At 42.5% G+C, this 19425-nt stretch overlaps 1 protein-coding gene across 2 annotated transcripts; it reads right to left on the bottom strand.

Annotated features, from left to right (window-relative positions):
* Positions 1 to 687: 687 nt before the first annotated feature.
* Positions 688 to 18415, bottom strand: tmem110l (transmembrane protein 110, like). 2 transcript variants are annotated; one of them, XM_052460283.1, is made up of 8 exons: positions 17903 to 18415; positions 16361 to 16409; positions 16056 to 16151; positions 15392 to 15513; positions 14294 to 14406; positions 13415 to 13498; positions 12915 to 13046; positions 688 to 2264 (listed from the first exon to the last, which is right to left on the bottom strand). In XM_052460283.1, exons 1-8 carry the CDS (start codon positions 18090 to 18092, stop codon positions 2148 to 2150), a joined length of 903 nt encoding a protein of 300 aa, XP_052316243.1. In that variant the 5' UTR covers positions 18093 to 18415; the 3' UTR covers positions 688 to 2147. The 2 variants fall into 2 exon arrangements, with proteins under 2 accessions (XP_052316243.1, XP_052316244.1); XM_052460284.1 differs by lacking the exon at positions 688 to 2264 and adding an exon at positions 12413 to 12733.
* Positions 18416 to 19425: the final 1010 nt, after the last annotated feature.

Genomic DNA, 19425 nt, shown 5'->3' with positions numbered 1-19425 from the left:
TAACATTACCAAGTAAACAGTATTATGAAAGTAACTAACAGTTAACACAAACATTTAGTATAAGTATGTGCTGTATGTGGCCCAAGCAGGAATCACACCCAAAACTAGTACTGTGCTCCATCCTACTGAGTTAATCCCATCAGGGCTTTAAAGGAAATGTCCTCATGTTCTTAGAGCTCATATTCACGGTAAACGCTGCTCAATCAGAATTGCGTTTAACAGCCGCATTGTCTACAAATCGTATTGGGACTGAACCCAGGCCTTAGTCATTGCAGGAAGGCAGGCTCTTTGCATGCTAAGTTTAGGTGCTCACTGGGAGAGCAAACATGTAAACCTGGTCAAGCCCAAGTGGCGACACTCTGCTTAGGATCACACCAGACACCCCCCTAACTAACTCTCTCCTCTACCAGTCCCTGTGCCAATGACTATCTCCCCCTCTAACCACCCCCTCACCCCTCCTGTCATCAGTTTGGGGTCAAAGGCCCGTTGCCCCCCCCCACCCCACACACAGGTGTACTACTCTGAGTCCCGCTCAGGTGTCTGTCATCGAGCTCAGCAGCCACGGGGCTGACCCGAGCCACCAAAGGTATTCAACACTCGTGGTTTTTATTATTATACAATTTTACTTGAATTTAAATTATAATACAAACAATAGTGACAACAGTTAAGACAAAAGACAAAGACATGTTTCTTGTTGTATCATAAATGAATCATGAATATATTATAGCAAACATGGCACTTTCAAGTGGATATAACCATTAAACATTCAGTCACAATTCAAAATTCTGTTTCCACAAAACACATACATGATGGATTGGAGTAACGCTAAATAAAATATATGTTATAGACAGAGCATGAGTCATTTTCTTTTTTTACAGTGAATAATTAGCATAAATGTAGTGTCGCAGGTCCTCACAGTAGCTGATCTACACATTTGAGGTCACGTGAAATGACAGTCTCACAATCAGAGTCTTTCACATCACTAAGACATTAAAATGGTTACAGGAACATCATTCAATCATTACAAAAATGGCAGTACTGTATTTTCATGTTAGAGTTAACAGCTCAATGATTGAGAAATGTGATCTATAAGAATCAACATTAACATGGTAACCTGAACACTATTTTGGTATCTCGGGTCATCTCTGAATTGACTGTGATCATTTCTGTCACACCACTTCGAAATCTCCCATTACATGTCGTTACCACAGGTTTAACCCCAAGTAAGATGAATACAGTAAAATATGTCAAATACACAAAAGAAATAAGAAAATACATTTAGAATGTTCAAAATCACTCCATATCACTAAGATCTTTAGTTCATAGTAGACACATTGCAAATATGTGTATAAATCCAAATCAATCCCAAATGGACATCCATGAGGAATATAAAATGATCTGATCCATTTTCCACATAGAATACCATTTTCCACCTTGTTAAACATCTTCTGGAGACAGTGTGAAGAACTGTTCCAGACCACTACAGTCCAACTCAGATAAAACATTGCCAACTCTAAGGTCCAACTCCTCCAGCTGAGTTACAATAGTCTGACAACTGATCTGAGTGGACGTGATAGGTGAAATCAATGATTGAAACTATCCAGCCCTTCCACCTGTTAGTGGCGAAGGAGGAAAGGATACAGGAACACTAGTAGTGGATTCTACTAAATACTACAGGTCCAAAACAGACTTTTAACGCATTTAATTACAGACTATTAGACGCTGTATGTCAAGGTTTGTACCAAGCAGTAATCTGTATGATGTCAAAGAGCTCTTTGGAGATCAACAAACACCCTTTTCACAAAATCCCCCTGAGAGAGAGGACAGATTTACTCTTTCATCACCACTGTTGTGTTCCCTCAAGCTCACACTGTGCTCTCTAATTATCTCCATTAAGAGACACTTTATAGCCACACCGAGCTTGTTGTTTCAGTAAACAGGGACTGCAAGGGCAAAGGACTTTTTTTTCTCTCTTCTTCATCAAGCATAGTTCATATAACATTCAACATCCTCATAACAGCCAAGTCATCAAAGACATCATTGGGATGTGTACAATGAAAAAAAGCAAATCTGTGTGTTCTGGAAGGAGCGTACGGGTCAGCGTATGTGTGGCTCGGGTCAGGGTCTTGTAGAGAAGGATACCAGAGCTACACCTCCACCCAGCTAGGTGTTATGCCCACTACTGGGAGGCTAGAGCGGGACCCTCCTCGAACCATGGTTGAACTATCCTCCTCCTCAGTGTCTGTGTCGATGGGCAACAGGACCTGGATGAGGGAGAAACACGTCAGAGAATAGATACACAAACATAGAGACACCGTCACACAAACATGTGAGCAGCTGTCGGCCAAGATGAGGTTGTGTCCAGGTCTGGTGTGCTGTTATTCCCACTCCAAGACTATAAAATCCCACTTTATTCCCTGTCTGGAATATTGTCCAGACCAGTGCTCCACCACATATAATCCCAACAGAGCGGAATTCCAATTTCATACAGTTTCTGGAAAGGCCTTTATGGCATACTAATTCCACAAACAGAAAGTATTCAGACCCCTTGACTTTTTCCACATTTTGTTACATTACAGCCATATTCTAAAATTGATTTGTAAAAAAAATAATTGAATCCATCTACACACAATACCCTTTAATGACAAAGCGAAAACAGGTTTAGACATTTTTGCACATTTATTACAAATAAAAAACAAATATCTTATTTACATACGTATTCATAAGTATTGCTATGAAACTCGAAATTGATCTCAAGTGCATCCTGTTTCCATTTATCATCCTTGAGATGTTTCTACAACTGGATTAGAGTCAACTTGTGGTAAATTCAATTGATTGAACGTGATTTGGAAAGGCATACACCTCTCTATGTAAGGTCCCACAGTTGTCGGTGCCTGTCAGAGCAAAAACCAAGCCATGAGGTCAAAGGTATCGTCCGTAGAGCTCCGAGACAGGATTCTGTTGAGGCACAGATCTGGAGAAGGATACCAAAAAATGTCTGCAGCATTGAAGGCCAAACTGAGCAATCGGGGAGAAGGGCCTTGGTCAGGGATGTCACCAAGAACCAGACGGTAATTCTGATAGAGCTCCATAGTTCCTCTGTGGAACATCTCTGCAGCACTCCACCAATCAGGCCTTTATGGTAGTGGCCAGATGGAAACCACTCTTCAGTAAAAGGCACGACGGCCCACTTGGAATTTCCAAAAGGCACCTAAAGGACACAGACCATGAGAAACCAGATTCTCTGGTCGGCTGAAACCAAGATTGAACTCTTTGGTTTGAATGCCAAGCATAACATCTGGAGGAAACCTGGCGAAGCATGGTGGTGGCAGCATCTTTCTGTGGGGATGTTTTTCAGTGGCAGGGACTGGGAGACTAGTCAGGATCGAGGGACAGATGAATGGAGAAAAGTACAGAGAAATCTATGGTGAAAACCTGCTCCAGAGCACTCAGGACCTCAGGAATGAGGCGAAGGTTCACCTTCTAACAGGACAACAACCTTAAGCACACAGCCAAGACAACACAGGAGTGGTTTCGGAACAAATGAATGTCCTTGAGTGGCCCAGCCAGAGACCGGACTTGAACCTGATTGAACATCTCAGGAGAGACCTGATAATAGCTGTGCAGCGACCCTCCCCATCCAACCTGACATAGTTTGAGAGGGTCTGCAGAGAAAAATGGGAGAAACTCCCCAAATACAGGTGGGCCAAGCTTGTAGCGTCATACCCAAGAAGACTCGAGGCTGTAATCACTGCCAAAAGGTGCTTCAACAAAGTACTGAGTAAAGGTTCTGAATACTTATGTCATTATGGGGTATGGTGTGTAGATTAGGGTTGCACATTTTGGGGAATATTCAGGAGTGGAATCTTTCCATGGGAATATATGAGAATTACTGGAAATATATGCAAATTAATATTAATACCGTTTAAATGTAGATGTTTTTTGCATTGGATATACAGTGGCAAGAAAAAGTATGTGAACCATTTGGAAATACCTGGATTTTTGCATAAATTGGTCATAAAATTGTATCTGATCTTCATCTAGGTCACAACAATAGACAAAACACAGTCTGCTTAAACTAATAACACAAACAATTATACGTTTGTCTTTATTGAACATACCGTGTAAACATTCACAGTGCAGGGTGGAAAAAGTATGTGAACCCTTGGATTTAATAACTGGTTGACCCTCCTTTTGCAGCAATAACCTCAACCAAACATTTTCTGTAGTTGAGGATCAGACCTGCACAACAGTCAGGAGGAATTTTGGACCATTCCTCTTTACAAAACTAATTCAGTTCAGCAATATTCTTGGGATGTCTGGTGTGAATTGCTCTCGACGTCATGCCACAGCATCTCAAATCAGGTTGAGGTCAGGACTCTGACTGGCCCACTCCAGAAGGCGTATTTTCTTCTGTTGAAGCCATTCTCTGTTGTTGATTTACTTCTGTGTTTTGGGTCGTTGTTCTGTTGCATCACCCAACTTTGGTTGAGCTTCAATTGGCGGACAGATAGTCTAACATTATGCTGCAAAATGTCTCGATGAACTTGGGAATTCATTTTTCCGTTGATGATAGCAAGCAGTCCAGGCCCTGAGGCAGCAAAGCAGCCCCAAACCATGATGCTCCCTCAACCATAGTTTACAGTTGTAATGAGGTTTTGATGTTTGTGTGATGTGCTTTTTTTCTCTCCACACATAGTGTTGTGTGTTCCTTCCAAACAACAACTTTACTTTTATCTGTCCACAGAATATTTTGCCAGTAGCGCTGTGGAACATCCAGGTGCACATTTGCAAACTTCAAACTTTTTTTTGGACAGCAGTGGCTTCTTCCATGGTGTCCTCCCATGAACACCATTCTTGTTTAGTGTTTTACATATCGTAAACTCTTCAACAGAGATGTTCGCATGTTCCAGAGATTTCTGTAAGTCTTTAGCTGACACTCTAGGATTCTTCCTCATTGAGCATTCTGCGCTGTGCTCTTGCAGTCATCTTTGCAGGACAGCCACTTACAGGGAGAGTAGCAACCGTGCTGAACTTTCTCCATTTATAGAAAATGTGTCTTACTGTGGACTGATGAACATCAAGGCATTTAGAGATACTTTTGCAGCTTTATGCAAGTCAGCAATTCTTAATCTTAGGTCTTCTGAGATCTCTTTTGTTCGAGGCATGGTTCACATCAGGCAATGCTTCTTGTGAATAGCAAACTCAAATTTTGTGAGTGTTTATTACAGGGCAAGGCAGCTCTAACCAACATCTCCAATCTCGTCTCAATGATTGGACTCCAGGTTAGCTGACTCCTGACTCCAATTAGCTTTTGGAGAAGTCCTTAGCCTAGGGGTTCACATACTTTTTCCAACCTACACTGTGAATGTTTAGATGATGCATTCAATATAGACAAGAAAAATACAATAATTTGTGTATTATTAGTTTAAGCACACTATGTGTGTCTATTGTTGTGACTAAGATGAATATCAGATCCAATTTGATGACCAATTTATGCAGAAATCCAGGTCATTCCAAAGGGTTCACATACTTTTTATTGCTACTGTATTTACCATATAATTTGTAGACAGAAACAAACCTTTTACCTTAACATATGTAGACAATTGCAAATGATTAAATTAAAATGGGATGATTTCACTAAACAACAAAAGAAAGGGAATATATAATGAACCCAATGATTCATTGCATCCCCCAAAAACATTCTCAACATACATCTGTAAAATGGTAGTCTAGAAACTAAAGCTTTGGTTGTCTTCCTCTCAGGCTTCCATGTCTTCTCCCTGGACCTCCTCAATGTTCACCTCTTGAACATCAGACACTGAGGCCTAATCTTCACTGTCACTTTCCAACCTTGTTGAGGATGGCTCATTGTCAGGCTCAAAAAGCTTCAAATTTTCCCGGATGGCCAACATTTTTTCAACCCTTGTATTGGTCCGCCTGTTACGTGCTTTGGTGTGTGTGTTCCCAAACAAGGACAAGTTGCGCTCTGAGGCGGCTGATGTTGGTGGGATTTGGAGGATTTTTTATTTAACTAGGCAAGTAAGTTAAGAACAAATTCTTATTTACAATGATGGCCTAGGAACAGTGGGTGAACTGCCTTGTTCAGGGGCAGAACGACAGATTTTTACCTTGTCAGCTCGTGGATTCAACCTAGCAACCTTTCGATTAATGGCCCAACGCTCTAACCACCTGCCGCCCGATGATGGAGGCAACAGGGGAAAGAGCCTCAGATCCACAAAGTCCCTTCCACCAGGTGACTGATGAGATATGTTGGCACGACTGCCATATTGCATCTCCATCCCAAAGCCCTTGCTTGGAAGTGTCTTTCGCCAGACTGCCAAGAAGCTTGCCCTCATCCAGGCCAAGGTGGCGAGACACAGTAGTGATGACATAGGCCTTGTTGATCTCTGCACCAGACAGGATGGTCTTGCCAGCATGGGTCCAACATGTACGCTGCGGAGTGTATGGGATTCAGGCAGAAGTCTTCACGCTTTGATGCATTTGATGCAGTTTCTTCTGCTTGGAGCAACAGTGAAGTGGGCAGGGCAGTACGGATTTCTTCCCCTACATCTGCAAGCTGAGTCTGAACATCAGACAGGATGGCATTGTCTCCCTCAATTCGTGCAATGACTACTGCTATAAGTTTCAGGCTGCTTACCACACTCTCCCAAAATACATCATCCAGGATGATCCTCTTGATGGGGCGATGTCCATATCGGCAGATTGTGATATGGCCATTTCTTAGAGACTCCTTCCGCTTCATGAGACTGTCAAACATGATGACAACACCACCCCAACAGGTATTGTTGGGCAGCTTCAATGTGGTGCTCTTATTCTTCTCATATTGCTTGGTGAGGTAGATTGCTGCTATAAAACTTGATGACCCTTCACATACCTAACCATTTCCTTAGATCTCTTGTAGATTGTATCCATTGTTTTCAGTTCCATGATGTCCTTGAGGTGCAGATTCAATGCATGAGCAGCACAGCCAATGGGTGTGATGTGAGGGTAGGACTTCTCCACTTTAGACCAAGCAGCCTTCATGTTCGCAGCATTGTCTGTCACCAGTGCAAATACCTTCTGTGGTCCAAGGTCATTGATGACTGCCTTCAGCTCATCTGCAATGTAGAGACCGGTGTGTCTGTTGTCTCCTTGTGTCTGTGCTCTTGTAGAATACTGGTTGAGGGGTGGAGATGATAAAGTTAATTATTCCTTGCCCACAAACATTCGACCACTCATCAGAGGTGATTGCAATACAGTCTGCTTTCTCTATGATTTGCTTGACCTTCACTTGAACTCTGTTGAACTCTGCATCCAGCAAATTAGATAAAGCATGTCTGGTTGAAGGTGTGCATGCTGGGCAAAGAACATTCAGAAATATCTTCCAATACACATTGCCTGTGAGCATCAGAGGTGAACCAGTTGCATACACAGCTCGAGCAAGACATTCATCAGCATCTCTGACTATGTTCCTCCATTGAGACAAAAAAAACTTCTGATTCCAGGAGGACCATGAGCTGTTGCTATCGATAAGGTGTCTGGTTAATAATTTTCGCCTTGAATAGAAGTAGAGGGATTTTTGTCAGAGGTTGCTTGTTGTGAGTGCTGAGGGAACTTTATGCACTTGGCTAGATTATTCTCCATCTTTGTTGCATTCTTCCCATATGATTTGGCACAGTATTTGCAAATGTTCACAGCTTTTCCATCTACATTAGCTGCAGTGAAATGTCTCCACACATCAGATAGTGTGCATGTGGCATTTTCCTGTAAAAAAAAGTGTAGAAAATAAAAATGCTATTCAATGTACAGATAAATAGTTAAGCAGTTAGATTAAACAACCCCTTTGTAAGATAAATGTTCTAAAATTTAACATTTATGGAAACAATTAACACTCAGTTAGCAGGCTCAAGCAAGCTGAAACCCACATGGTAGCAAAAACTAACTAGCAGAAATTGTTAAGAAGTTACAAATGATTTAAACACTCTTTGCTGTAGGCTACTATTTATTAGTTAACAAAAAAATAATGTATGTCATAAAATATATTCACCCCACCCAGTATTATAATAAAATTATAATATAATATAATTACCAGAAAGTATGTACTCCTTGGCTCAGACGGTGTAGTAGTGTGGGCTCAATAGCATCTCATTCGTGTGCAAGGTCTTGAGAATCAGCTGTACATGTGATGGAAGATTGCACTGTGCATGCAGAGGGTTGGGAATAGTTTAACCAAAATATGCCACAAGACCTAGAATTTCCTTGTGTATGCCACATTAAAAAAAAAGGTTCATAAGCTAACTTCTTTGATGAATTTGAGCAAAATTCCCAGGCTTAACTTCCCATGGAAAATTTCTGGAAAAATTCCAGAAATTTACCGGAAAGCTTCTGACCCTTTGCAACCCTAGCGTAGATTGACGAGGGGAAAAAAATATTAAATCCATTTTAGAATAAGGCTATAATGTAACAAAATATGGAAAAAGTCAAGGGGTCTGAATATTTTCCGAATGCACTGTTTGCTGGATACAGAGACATCTTGGATGAGATTATGGTAGTGTGTGAATGCATGTGTGCGAGTGTGTGTGCCCAATGCAGACATCTTGGATGAGATTATAGTAATGGGAGAAGCAGAGGCAGAAAGGGGGCTTGCCCCGCCTTCCACTCTCCCCAATATGAGGCCAATCCCAAATAAATCTTCATTCAGTTACACTCAAACCAAGAGGCCAGACTACCGATGGCTGTGTCTGTGTTTCTCAAACATTTTGTTGTGATAAAAGTAAAAAACAGCCTACTCTGAACACCATATGGCCACAGCTGACCACGGATGAAATCCTTTCCAAACACTACCCTACAGACCGTGTCGGGAACTGAAATCAAACTCATTGCGCACAGACACACAGTCCAACCAAACTCCAACAGTTCTCCCTAATCAATGCCCTCCTCTCTCCCATGGACATAGAGGGAGAGAACCATCTTCCCCTCCTCTTTTCATGACATCAACAAATGGAAATTAATTCCAAATGTCACTTTTATTCCCGGGATGAAGGGATGATTTGTTGCTGCTTGGCAGAGTACCAGGGACGAGGAGGGAGAGAGAAACACTGCCAGTCTGTCATCATCATCATTGTGACTCCAGAGGGAGGGTGAGAAAGAGAGAGAGGACAGATAGAGAGAGTGTACAGTAACACATTGAATGCGCTGGAGGAGGGCAATTCTGTCTGATTACCCAACACAGAAGGCTTCTGTCGACAGTCTCACTACTCTAATATACAGTACATGATTTCACAGCCACTCAAATGGAACACAATATACCCACTGGAGACAGTTAACTAATATCATAATGACATCACTATTCACCACCTACTAACTGTTCTCCCACCAAATACAATTCTCACAATGGATCCAATGAAACAAGGTGATCACACACTTACGGTAGACTACATCAACAGATTAGGAGCAACTCTACAACACAGAAGACACTTGACTCAACGATGTGACAACTGTCTGGCCGATCTTGCTCCATACATCCATCACTCGTGTCTTGCCAAACAAGGAATGTCAATAACATTGCTGTGATAATCAGACTCTTATTTTCCAGAACAACAGGGACAAGCAGGACATGGACTCCATTTCACACGATCCATCTCGGGTAACGGACCCACAGAGAATCAACACCACAAATTGAAGGGAGAAAACGGAGACAAACAAAAATGGAGTGAAAGGGGGAGAGGAGGTTGAGGTTCCCTGACTCAGTCTTTCCTTGACAGTAACTATGTGGGCCAGTTGCCCTTTAGACCGACCCAGAAAGCAGTGTGTGTGTGTGTGTGTGTGTAGGGTGGAAGCCCCCATAAAACAGGTGCAGACAGGCTGAATCACTGTGACGGACATCTATCATAACTCACACACACACTCCGTTTCTTTTCTTTCTCAACAAACACAGACGTCATGAGCCAGTGTCCCATGGGGATGTGGAGTGTTGTGATTTTTGGTGGGAAAGTCTCTCTTACACCCATGGGCTTTAATGTTTTGTCATCAAACGGCATCCCTTCATGATCCCACAGAGCAGTAGCACTCAGATCTGCAGTCCCCTCTTATGGTTAACTGTAGGGCTGGCCCCAATTATTTGAATGGTCGATTGTTTGGGAGATAGGCTGGCAACCAAGATTATTTAGTCGAGCAGTAGCAAATATACACTACATGACCAAAAGTATATGGACACCTGCTAGTCAAACATCTCATTCCAAAATCATGGGCATTAAATGGAGTTGGTCCCTCCTTTGCTGCTATAACAGCCCTCACTCTTCTGGGAAGGCTTTCCGCTAGACGTTGGAACATTGAATGGAAGCAAGTACCCGCAGCAGCCTCAAGAGCATTAGTGAGGTTGGGCACTGATGTTGGGCAATTAGCCCTGGCTCACAGTCAGCGTTCCAAATCATCCCAAAGGTGTTCGATGTAGTTGAGGCCAGGGCTCTGTGCAGGCCAGTCAAGTTCTTCCACAAAAATCTCGACACACCATTTCTGTATGGACCTCGCTTTGAACTCGCTTTCATGCTGAAACAGAAAAGGGCCTTCCCCAAACTGTTGCCACAAAGTTGGAAGCACAGAATCATCTAGAATATTATTGTATGTTGTGTTAAACTTTCTGTTCACTGGAACTAAGGGGCCTAGCCCGAACCCTAAAAAACAGCCCCAGACCATTATTCCTCCTCCACCAAACTTTACAGTTGACACTATGCATTGGGGCAGGTAGCGTTCTCATGACATCCGCCAAACCCAGATTATTTTGTCGGACTGCAAGATGGAGTCCAATGGCGGCGAGCTTTACACCACTCCGGCCGACAGACGCTTGAGCATTGCACATGGTGATCTTAGGCTTATGCGCGCCATGTAAACCCATTTCATGAAGCTCCCGACAAACAGTTATGTGCTGACGTTGCTTCCAAAGGCAGTTTGGAACTTGGAAATGAGTGTTGCAACAGAGGAAAGCCGATTTTTACACACTACAGCAACCAGGCGGTTCCGTTCTGTGAGTTTTTGTGGCCTACCATCTCGCGGCTGAGCTGTTGTTGCTCCTAGTTTCCACTTCACAACAACAGCACTTACAGTTGCCTGGGGCAGCTCTAGCAGGGTAGAAATGTTACAAACTGACTTGTTGGAAAGGTGGAATCCTATGACGGTGCCACGTTGAAAGTCACTGAACTCTTCACTACGGGTCTATGGAGATTGCATAGCTGTGTGCTCGAACAAGTGTGGCTGAAATAGCCGAATCCACACATGTATATATATATATTTTTTTTTAAATGAATGGCACACGAGACACCGGTCTTATTCGTGCCCATCCCAGTGAACTAATCCATTACGGAGGCCGAGACTAATCCATTGCGGAGGCCGCGGGGTGGCACAGTCTAAGAAGAGGAGTGTGGCTGCACAATGCACGTCTCTCTCCAGAATGGGCTCCCTCCCAATTTGTGTACATTCATTGTTTCATAACTTGCATTTGACTGTTAGTTTCAATCAATTCCCGATTACATACGTATATCACCAGTAGTCCATTTTCAGTTAATTCCTATCATTTGTAATCTACCAAAGTTTGTCTGGTTACGGTAATGTCTGTTAATGCATTAAATATATTATTCCAGACTTTTACTATTGTCATTATTGGAGTGGACACGTTGTTTGCAGAGCGCATAACCTATGCTACACTTGTGAGAAACAAATGTTGGTTTACGTCATTACATTTTCATTGTGTTTTGTTTGGAGCGCACCTGATGACACATAGAAATAGGTCTATAGGCTATCTGGTCTGCGTGCAAACATAGGTATATAAATGTGCCCATTTGGGGATCTGATACTATTTCTGATTGTGCGTTAAACCAATCACTAATGAGCTGAGTAATTTCTTTTTCCACCTCCAACAGCAAGCAAACAAATTGTTTTTACATTAATTTAAAATAAACAATTCCCCAATGTATTTCAAATAAAAATCTTTCCAGCTCTCTCCCTTTCAATAACCACTCAGCGTGAAAGGGAAAAATGTCATGCTCTGACCCAGTGGAAACATCGTAAAAATAGGCCAACCCTGATTACTTCTTATCCCTTACGCAAATAGCCTACTGCTGTGTCTGTTCCGAGCTCACTAGCATGGACAGGGCCCAAAATATTTTATACAATGTTGCAAGGAGTTTCAGGCCAGACCCAAGTTAAATAGTTTATACAATGTTTCAAGTTCGCTGCAGACAGGCCATGCGTAGCCAATGTGATTTATAGGATATTCATTTTTAAATCAGGACATTTTCTACCTGCGGGCAGCAATGTTTTTATTTGTTGGCTTTATAGGCTATTTTTACATAGTTGGCAATGGCAATAGAAGTGACTTTTTAGGTTTGTATCATTTTCATTTAGATAGAATTTTGATTAACCACATGACAATGATTTTGAGGTACGAAGACGTTTTTATAAATGAAAATGTTTCACAAAAAGGTGCACATGAAAACCATAACTTGCACGCAGATCGGTAGAAATGGTAAGATAAATTGGCATTCCACATGAAAAATGTTGCCGACTTCTCATGTAGCCCATTACCGGCAACTTCAGGAGAGTAACGGCAGAATCTGCGAAAGCCATTTGGAGCGGGAGGAGGATGGTCGGGGCAGGTTAAGGTTTTTTTCTTCTTGTTATCGTGATCTCTGGCCCCCTCTTCAGTCATGTGTGTCTTATTTCATCAAACAGTGATCTTAAAGTATCAGACAAGTTCAATGCATATATTTCTGATTTTATTAAAAACACATATGGTGTTTCTATACATGGAAAAATACACGTTTTAAAATTGGTCGAAAGAACAGATGGCTTTCGGTCGACCAAGATTATTATTTATTTTTTTTAGTCGGGGACATCTCTAGTTAACTGACTCTCACCCGTGACTCGTCGCCGGTAACCCACGGCGCCGTGGAGTCGACCTTGGTCGAGGAGTCGCAGGAGTCGACCAGGCTCTTCAGAGTCTTGTACTTCTTCATCATCAGACTGTCCACCACCCAGAACATGATGGACTACAGAGGGTCACACAGAGAACTCAGTCAGTAGAACCGGTGCAGTGGTGGACACAGAATGATCACTGTAGCCTAGTAAGCCTGCATACTGTATTCTGTAAACTTTATGCAGGTTTTCTATCCAAAAAAAAAGCTTTATGCACTGTCTGGGACACTACATATACCACAGGAGGTTTGTGGTGCCTTAATTGGGGAGGACAGCTCATAGTAATGGCAGGAATGGAATGAAAAGAACAGTATCAGGCTCAAACGCATACCATTACATTCACTCCAATCCAGCCATTATTATGAGCCATCCTCCCCTCAGCAGCCTCCTGTGACGTATACACAACATTATGCAGAGCGTTGAGACTGAAGATGAGACTCACGTTGACAATGAAGGGCACGATGAGCATGACCAACACAAGCTCCACCTGAGGGTTAGGGATGGAGTCCAGCAACACAGACTGCAGCTGGAACATCAGTGCGCAGAGAAACACAGCGTCACAACACACACACTTTCAATTTGGGCAGGGCAAAATAACAGGCGTGTTACACAAGCGACTGTCATCCAATGCCATTTAGATCGTCAATGTTTTGCACTATAATAGAAGGAGCATCTCTTTGGCTCTCTACCATGGAACATGAGTGAGATTGGAGCTAATGTGATGATTATGTGGTATTCACCATGTCAGAGAGAGAGAGAGAGAGAGAGAGAGACAGAAAAATGCTCCAAGTATTCGATTTGTCTGGGATGAGCTATGTTAATGACAGTTTGGGCTTCCGCTGCCCTCCCCCCCCACCTTTTTCACCCTGAGAAAAAAGCCCCAGTGTCAAAAAAAAGAAGATATAAGTGTACTGAAAAAAAGCTAAACGACTCTTCAAGAGAGGAGCAGTGAACAGAGCAACAATGACCCTAAAACACAAAGGTGATCCACAGCCTCAAACAAATAATCAACCAAACAAGACCCTAGTCCCAGAGGCCGGATGATATTCATTTGGCTGAGGGTCAATGTTCCCATTCTGTTCTAGGGACAACTCTTTCTCTTTGTTCTCTCCAAAACCTTTCATCCTCCCTTTGTTTTTCAGCCTTGACTTTTTGTTGACTTTAAATTGTCACCAGAGATTTCAAACACAGAACAGAGAAGAAAGAACATGGCTGACACTTCCGCTCTCTCCCTCGAGTGGGTAGTCTCTCAGTTTTCTCAGGATATGGGTTAGCCCATGTCCCTGGAGCAGGTGGTTGTGGGTACTGTAGGCCTACTCACGTTGGTCCATCCAGGAATAAGCAGGACCAAGCTGACTACACTCTTCTCCAGGACCATGATGAGAAGGTAGACACCACACTGACCGAGCCATGCTGCAGCCTGGGGAGGGTCACCTGGTGAGACAGAACAGACCATTACTTAATGACCACACTGCAACTACATACACTGACCAACGGACTCAGATCGTCACCTGGGGAAGATCAGCCATAGAGAGGATGACGCCAGACTGCCACAACCACACATTGACATTCATACACACAGAGACACACAAAAACCCACAAACTCAGTGTTCTGGTCTAAACACGTCCCCACGTGTACTATTTGCGTCTCTCTTTCATCTCAGTGTACGCAGACAGGGACATGGCTCTGTCATTAACAAACCCTCTCCAAGCCTGGGAACACCTCAGAAACAGACAGACGAGAGAGAGACAAAACAAGAGAGAAAGAGAAGTGAGACCAGCAGAGAGAAAGGTATAAGAGAAACTGCAACAACAAAAAAGAAGGCAAAAGACAACGCCTGCCATGATTGCATGTTGTTCAGCTCTTTAAGAGGACAGAGTGGGTTTACACAAACAGCTAAATGTCTTACTATTTGTTTAGTTCTCAGGACTAATAGTTATGACAGAGACAGTATTTCTCGCAAGCTTTTGGGGGAAAGGTCAGCACACAGAGGGAGCGTGATACAGATCAGATGGAAACTAAAAGCCCACTAAAATATTTGGCCAGTGGTCAAGGCACAGCTGCATTTACAATCCGTTGGATCATAATAGTCAATGGAAAAAGCAGCATGAAACAGAACCATGTGCAGATACAGGAGAAAAATTACCTTGTGGAATACAGTAGATTAACAGACTAACATTTCAAATCTTATTTTGGTTCTGTATTCCGATTCAAATTTATGGACGGAACGAGTGCAGCAATTGGCTCGAACTTAATCCCACCCTATTGCCACCATCACCCTTCGGGGGATGTTTTTCATGCAATATTCTCATGAGCCTACAGCGGCCTCCAGTGGTGAAAGGAAGAAGAGTCAACCTTCATGACATATTTCCCGAAAATTAACTGGCACAACCCTCTCCAGTCTCTCCAAAGACTCACCGTATTCTCCAAAGGTGAGCAGTGTGAACTGCTTGTACTCCACGATCCTGGAGACAACCTTGACCCCCGCCCAGATGACCAGCATGCCTAGCGTGGCATCGAGCAGGAAGTTCATCAGATACCTGTGGAAACCCACCAGGAAGCCGGTCAATTATTTGACATGGGGCAAAAGGTAGCCTAGCGGATAGAGCGTTGGGAAAGTAACCGAAAGGTCAGTGGTTGGAATACCCGAGTCGACAAGGTGAAAAAATCTGTCAATGTGTCCTTGAGCAAGGCACTTTTTTTTTTTTTTTTACCTTTATTTAAACAGGAAAGTCAGTTAAGAACATATTCTTATTTTCAATGACGACCTGGGAACAGTGGGTTAACTGCCTGTTCAGGGGCAGAACGACAGATTTGTACCTTGTCAGCTCGGGGGTTTGAACTCGCAACCTTCCGGTTACTAGTCCAACACTCTAACCACTAGGCTACGCTGGTGCCCCTTAACACCGCATTTGCGGTAGGGGCACCATACTACTATGGTTGACCGTGTAAAACAACACATTTCACTGCACCCATCTGCTGTATGTGACAACAGAACACCTTATTTATCATAATGAGTGGTTGAGACTTTAGATTGGCAGGTGGTTTCTGCCAACCTGTCCAATCACAGCTATGGACTCACAGGGAACAGGGGTCCATTTCTGTGAGGTTGGAGAGGAACACATTGGCGAAGTGGATGAAGAGAGCGCCAATGGCCTGCTTGGACGTGTCATAAAACCTGTAGAGATGGGGTGAAATTTCGGCTGGTCATCACCATGGTGACTTGTAATAGCCAGATACATAAGAGTCAAGCAACAAACATTGACATCTCTAAATCTAATGGAATCTATGATCCTCAGCCATGTGATCAACCGACGGTCTCCTGTTCTTTCCTGGGGATTTGATACAGACTCTGATAAGAAATAGTAATAAAAACACCACTCTCACCAGATCCTCCATGGTCTTCTGACCCCTACGGGCTCATGGAACCTTTTCACTGTAGACAGAGAGAGACGGAGAGACGCAGTGAGAGAGAGACAGCCATAGAAGAGTGAAAAACGCTATGTGTGTGTGTGTGTGTGTGTGTGTGTGTGTGTGTGTGTGTGTGTGTGTGTGTGTGTGTGTGTGTGTGTGTGTGTGTGTGTGTGTGTGTGTGTGTGTGTGTGTGTGTGTGTGTGTGTGTACATGTCCTCTGTGGGTCCAGGAGAGATGGATAAAGAAAGGCACAGTCAGAACCACATGCTCCCTCAGTACACCCATCCCCATCAGGACACTGGTAGCTCAGGGCTACGTGTCTAACAGGAACCCACAGTTCCTCTCTCCCCAGCTAACACAAGGTCTGAGTGTGTGACTGTTCACATAGCAATCATCATGTTGTGGCTGCAGTTTGACTCAAAAACTCCCAAAAACTATCTGAAGGTTAGAATGCAAAGCCAGAATTGGTGCCTGGCATAAAATGATAGCAACTGTATGCAAGAACTCTGGCACGCAAAAGGTGTGGCCAGTGGTCTGTCAATGGGAGGAAGTGACCAAAATAGCCAAGAGGAAGAGGACTCTAAACAAAGATGGATGCATCTTGCCAAGCAGAGGAGAGGCATTGAGATGGACAGTGTATACCAGTGCATACCAGTGCAGTGCTTGGCTGAGTAGACCCTTGATTTTCAGACTTGGGTACTCTGGCTGGTAAAGTACTTACATGCTGGCTAAATATGGATATTCTTACTAATAAGTAACTGTGAGGAGGTCAAAGCTAATTGATCCTCCACTCACCTTTAGAGTCTGACCCCTTTCTGTCATAAATCACTCTGTTGTAAAGTACATGACTATAAAATGTCATCTCACTGTAGACAGAGATATAGACAGAGACTCTTATATTCAAAAATACATTTATGTATTCTATAGGATTTTATGACCACCCTCTCAAAACTGTCCCCCCCCCCCCATCATACAGCATAAACGTTCACCCCTGTCTTGAAGGGGCATTTCAATAATAAGAATAATACAAATGAAACGGGTTTATAGATTGTAGACGTATAAACTACTTGTAAACAATAGTCGAATAGTTATAGGATACATTCGAGATCGTTTACATTTGTGTTCATATGCCACTGATGATGGCTACCAGCGGGGTTGAATATTTTAAACCTGGCACATAAAGGATACGGGAAACATTCTTATAATACACTATTTAAATGGATTATAATATAATTATATATGCATTATCAGCCTTATAAAGTGCAACAGCAGCCAATCGGATAGAAACGTCAAATAGCATAAAGAAACAAACTGCCACGTGCTCATAGATGGAGTGTAGCTCTGCAGTAGATGACAGTGCGGTGCTTGGCTGAGCAGACCCGTGATGTTCCCTTTAGAAGTGATTTTTTAAGTATTTTATTTGAAACATGGATCTGCTATTTCGAAACAATAAGTTGGCCTATACAATTATAAACTATTGAAACATTGTTACGTTCTCTTCTGAAAGATACTCACCCATCAATGTGCTGAAGGCAACTATGGCCAGCAACCCTTGAATCAAGACTCCGAATCTGTTTGTCAAAGCCCCGTTATCGCATCCCTGAGGATTCGTCTTCGTAATGTCTGACATGTTCGAAATCTCAAAAGCTGCATTATTAAATAGTCTTTTGACCAGAAAAACACCATTGTATCCGTAAATGTCCATGTCGAATACTTTAAAAACACCCGTGTCAGACAAAGGACAGGGCGCACTTCTCCTGTTGTTTGCGAGGAGAAATTCCGTATATCCTCAAGAAAAACAAAACAACGAATTTGCCATGCTATCACTGCTCAATGTCTCTCTTGAAGTTAATACAAAAGTATTTCGCGAACTGAAAAAGTCCCCGAAAATGCGAAAACTAAACTTCGGAACATGGGTAATTGTTCTACTCCATATCAAATGTTTTTGAGAGCTACAACACCGCAAAATGAGTGATTCTGACGTCACCTCCTGCTGTTGAATTCCTTGGATCTCTCTGCGAGCGCAGGCGGTCTTTGTTTCTTTTGTTAATGCAGGCACACGCCCCTGTCTCCGCAGTAGGGGGCCATGCAATGTCCCAAGCCCCATTTGAAATACGATTTATCAGTTACCACGTTCTAATCACATGTAGGCTATAGAGTTTTGGGCTATAATTGAATCTAAATGGACAACCTTTGTAATATGAATTATCTATAATACAGCAGTCAGATGATGTGTCCTACACACGATGAGAGACAACAATAGTGGATTTAACACTTAAGCGTTGAGGTAGTCATTTTGAGTGCAAGTTAATTATATTTCAATATCTCTGCGGTTTTTAACCTAATGCCACCCTCCGTCATTTACTTTTCCTACGTACGTATATTTATCACATGCATTTGTTTTTAGAATTTCGAGATCAGAAACAGAATTTGTGTCATATCCAGTTTTTAACGGACATGTATTTCTTTCTTCTTCTCATTCACCAGCAGTCAGCCTGCTCAGTTGATGATGGCCCATCTAAACAACACCTAAACTATATTGAACACTATTTCACAAATCTAATAATAGAGTTGGTCTAAATACAAAATTAAATTGGCAATAATCTGATGGGTGACAATATTGTCAATTGTCAAATTGGAAATTGGAATTGACACAGAGGCAGGGAATCAGGGCACCAAAAAGTGACTTTTTCAAATCCTCTGAGGCTCATACAGAGTTGCATGCAGGTAAGACCCTTTGACTTCTATATACTATCAGAAAGAGCAGATTCTGAGGTTTCCAAAACACTTACCTTTGCCAAATAATAAAAAAATTATAGGAGATTATCTCTATTTCAAAATGTCACCTTTTCCAAGAATAACTGTTCCATGTGCACCACAGATAGACTACACTAACATAAACCAATGAAAATGATCTTTGATAAGTTTTATTGGGTAACATATTCTAATGTTACCCAAACCTTCATAACACAGAACCAAATGATTATTTGTGCAATAGTATATGAAATGTATTTATAAGACTGTTATTTTGCAGTCAG

Source organism: Oncorhynchus keta, chromosome 13, assembly GCF_023373465.1.
Source record: "Oncorhynchus keta strain PuntledgeMale-10-30-2019 chromosome 13, Oket_V2, whole genome shotgun sequence".
Taxonomy (NCBI): Eukaryota; Metazoa; Chordata; class Actinopteri; order Salmoniformes; family Salmonidae; genus Oncorhynchus; species Oncorhynchus keta.
The sequence above is the reverse complement of the archived record's forward strand: the minus strand, read 5'-3'. Positions and strand labels throughout refer to the sequence as shown.